The 3,493-nt window shown below is 34.9% G+C and overlaps 1 protein-coding gene across 1 annotated transcript; it reads left to right on the plus strand.

The window, feature by feature from the left end:
* Positions 1 to 858: 858 nt before the first annotated feature.
* TRIADDRAFT_1311 (uncharacterized protein) lies at positions 859 to 3,292 on the plus strand (the record flags this gene model as incomplete). The annotated part of the gene is made up of 6 exons (XM_002117395.1): positions 859 to 911; positions 1,533 to 1,630; positions 2,196 to 2,326; positions 2,452 to 2,623; positions 2,730 to 2,828; positions 3,042 to 3,292. Coding segments are annotated over 6 exons (804 nt in total), but the record flags the coding sequence as incomplete, so codon positions are not given.
* Between the last annotated feature and the right edge of the window lie 201 nt (positions 3,293 to 3,493).

The raw sequence follows: 3,493 nt of genomic DNA on the forward strand, positions 1-3,493 counted from the left end.
GGNGAAAGGCTTGTACTCNGTACAGTNGNGTGAGCAAGAGTTTCAGACCTCAAATTGCATCTCTTGCAATGGGCTTGACTATCGTGTACAGTGTACAGTAGGCCATGGTACTGTAGAGTACAGAATAAAGTAAACATCAACCATTGCATCATCGCAGACGAGAAAATAAACCGTCAAGATTGCAAGAATCAACCTCTTTCTCTCTCTCTTTCGGTGCATAATAAGCCTTCTTGAAGTATTTTAGTTTAGTTAAGGTAAGTCAATGGTTTTGAATCAGTTGAATGAATGCCTTATTCATTTTTTGGCCTGCTGTTTGTATGCATTAATTATCAGTTAATAACGACTAGAATAACTATGAGTACACAGTCAATGCGTGAATATTATTGGTCAATCAGACCTTTGTTCATTAATCAGGAAACAATAGGTAGCACGGCTATTGTATCACGAATTGTAGATTAAGAAAAAATAACGGAACCATTGCACATTTTCTTTTGGTTATCGTCGCGGGGTAAGTCGTCGATTTACCAACGTGAGAGAGATTAGAAGAGTAACAGCGTGAAAAAAATGAATCACAATTTCATCTGTGGCGTGATAGAAGGTGAGTAGATGATGATTGAGGATAAAGGATTGCTTGAATGTTTGGATTGAATTCAATACAAACGATTGGCATAGAAAGAAAAAAATAGCTAGATAATGTAGTTGTAAAGAACGGAGTGAAAAGTTTGTATTGAGATGTAGATTTTTTTTCAAAATACATTGATTGTAATGTGTAGAATGACTGTAAGATACTAATTCAATCCAATTTTGGATTTTATGTTTATGTAACCATCAATCTGTCGTTGGCCGATCGATCGATTAGGATTTTATGGATTGCCATGGTCATTCACCGATCGTTTAGACCTTTTTGAAAGGTAAATAATTCAACATGGCGACGTATGTTGTATACCGTTGAGATATTGACAGTGTTGTTAGTCAAAAGAATCATAACGCTCGACGATAGCCGTAATCGGATAAAATAACGTCCAATGCTTTATCGATAGCATTGTCTGGAAACGATTGGATAGTTATTTTATCCATAGAGAAGATGGCATGCTTGCATTCTCCTTGGTTCATCGTCAAAATCGTTTCAAATTTGTCTGGAAAAAAATGTCCCATTAACGCGCTTTTTACTCTTGTCGTATCCACTGCTTTATTAGTCATGTCATAAATAGTTCTAATTATGCCCTTTTGTTATGCCCAATTGTCATTGATGACGAAGTTATTTTCTATTGCAATACTCGATAGGATGTTTGCTTTCATTGATTGTTCATGTAGCCGAGTTGACATCACACTTGGACTGGACAGTATACTTGTACACTTTTATGTGTCAGTAATTTCATCAACATTAATTTGCGTAGTATAATGAGTTTACAAATAAGTCTTTTTCATCCTTTTCGTCCATCTTATTATGATATCATTGTACTTGTGGCACTTAATCTACTGATTTTGTTGATCTACTTCTATTCATTTCTACTATTTCAAATCAATTTTAGACTTAAAAAATGGGGACTTAATACCTACATTTACGGCCCCAAAGATGATTACAAACATCGTTCAGCGTGGAGGGATTTGTATACTGAAACTGAAGCAGGTAAGATAGCCTTGAAAAAATATAAAAATAAAAATAGGCTGGCATACCAGCACTGTATTAAAGCTGTCATGACTTATTTTTACAAACGTAATTTTTTTTGAAAGCAAGAAATTGAATCGCAGTTCAGTCGCTTAAATCGTTTTTAATGTAGTAGATCGGCAAATGTTGTTTTTTTCATAAAAATGGAAAAAGATCGCTCTAGACTAGCTAGCGATCCTTTGAACATTAATCCATGATTAGAGTATAATGTGATATTAACGCATCCAACTCTCTTACCATACTGCACTGATTAGATTAGACATATTATTATTTATTCTACAGTACAGTACTGTACATGCACTGTACGAGTGAGCTACTTCTAAATTGATACCGTCACCGATAAATAAAAGTTGATAATTTCCAACTTGACTACTATAGGTGAAAACTGATGCAGTAATAGTAATCACAAATTTTCGATCACTTTAGGCCTATTTGATCTGCATTTTAACCATACTTAACGTATACGCGTATTGTAGTTGACGTTGCTTATGGACTATTTTCAACTTATCTGTCTTCATTCCATTAGATTTATTTAGAGCGCTGATAAAAAATGCCATCGTAAACGATGTTATTTTCGTTTACGCAATTTCACCTGGAAATGATATCTGTTATTCAAACGCTAGCGATATTGCTGCATTAAAAGACAAACTTGATCAGGTTTGCCTCTTCTCGGTCGAGACGAGTACCGAAGCGCCTTAACTTTTGAATCGTTTTTCTTAATTGTTATTTTCTCGTAGAATAATGTTATTGTTAACACGTATTGTGTCTATTTTTTTTTTCAGGTTCGTAGCTTTGGCTGCGAAGCATTTGCCGTTTTTTTCGACGATATTTATTGTACTATGAGTAAGAAAGATAAGGGGAATTTTGCAAGTTTCGCTGATGCCCATGTTTATATAGCTAATTTAATTTACGAACATTTAAACAGACCGGCCGTATTTATGTTTTGCCCAACTGGTAATGAAAAGTTGATCATCTTTCTCATGACTAACATACATATTGTAGGATTTGCTAATAGTTATATCCCAAACCTGTATTAACAGCCATATCTGTGTCATTTCAGAGTATTGTGCTACTCGAGCTGTCCCGAGTGTAGAAAATTCTCCTTATTTAACAGTGATTGGCGACAAGCTCCATCCCGACGTTAAAGTATTATGGACAGGTAAAATAATGAGTTAATCTGATGAATGCCATTGTATTCGGACTACATTGTTCAATTATGATGGGGGGTGCATTGCAATGCTCCCTTTACGTTATTACTAGTATTACTACGTGCTAGCTGTATGAATCCTAATCAATCACCTTTGGCAATCAATTACAACGATCGAGAAAAATAATATAGCTTCTTCCTTTTGTTTTCAATGACGATTTATAGGACCAGACGTGATTTCACCGTTTATATCGGTCGATTCCATTCTCGCATTACAAGAAATTTTAAAGCGTAAACCGATAATATGGGATAATATTCATGCCAACGATTATGATCATTCCAGAATATTCTTAGGGCCGTATCAAGATAGGCCTATTGAACTGGCTAAGGTCTTAAGTGGTGTTATTACAAATCCAAATTGCGAGTATAGAATGAATTATGTACCTATTCGAACATTTTCATTATGGTGTCAAAGTCAAGATAAAGATGATGTCCAATACAGTGCAGAAAGTGCTCTCACTTGTGCAGTTGAAGAGTGGGTTAAAGAATTTTCTGTTCCGTCTCAATTAAATATTGATCAAGAAAATATTGCTGTCACCATGAAAGATGGGATTGCTAAAAAGGACATGACAGTAACTACCGAGCATTTATTGCTTCTGATTGATATATTTTATTTA

This window comes from Trichoplax adhaerens, genomic scaffold (assembly GCF_000150275.1).
Source record: "Trichoplax adhaerens TRIADscaffold_24 genomic scaffold, whole genome shotgun sequence".
NCBI classification, from domain to species: domain Eukaryota; kingdom Metazoa; phylum Placozoa; class Uniplacotomia; order Trichoplacea; family Trichoplacidae; genus Trichoplax; species Trichoplax adhaerens.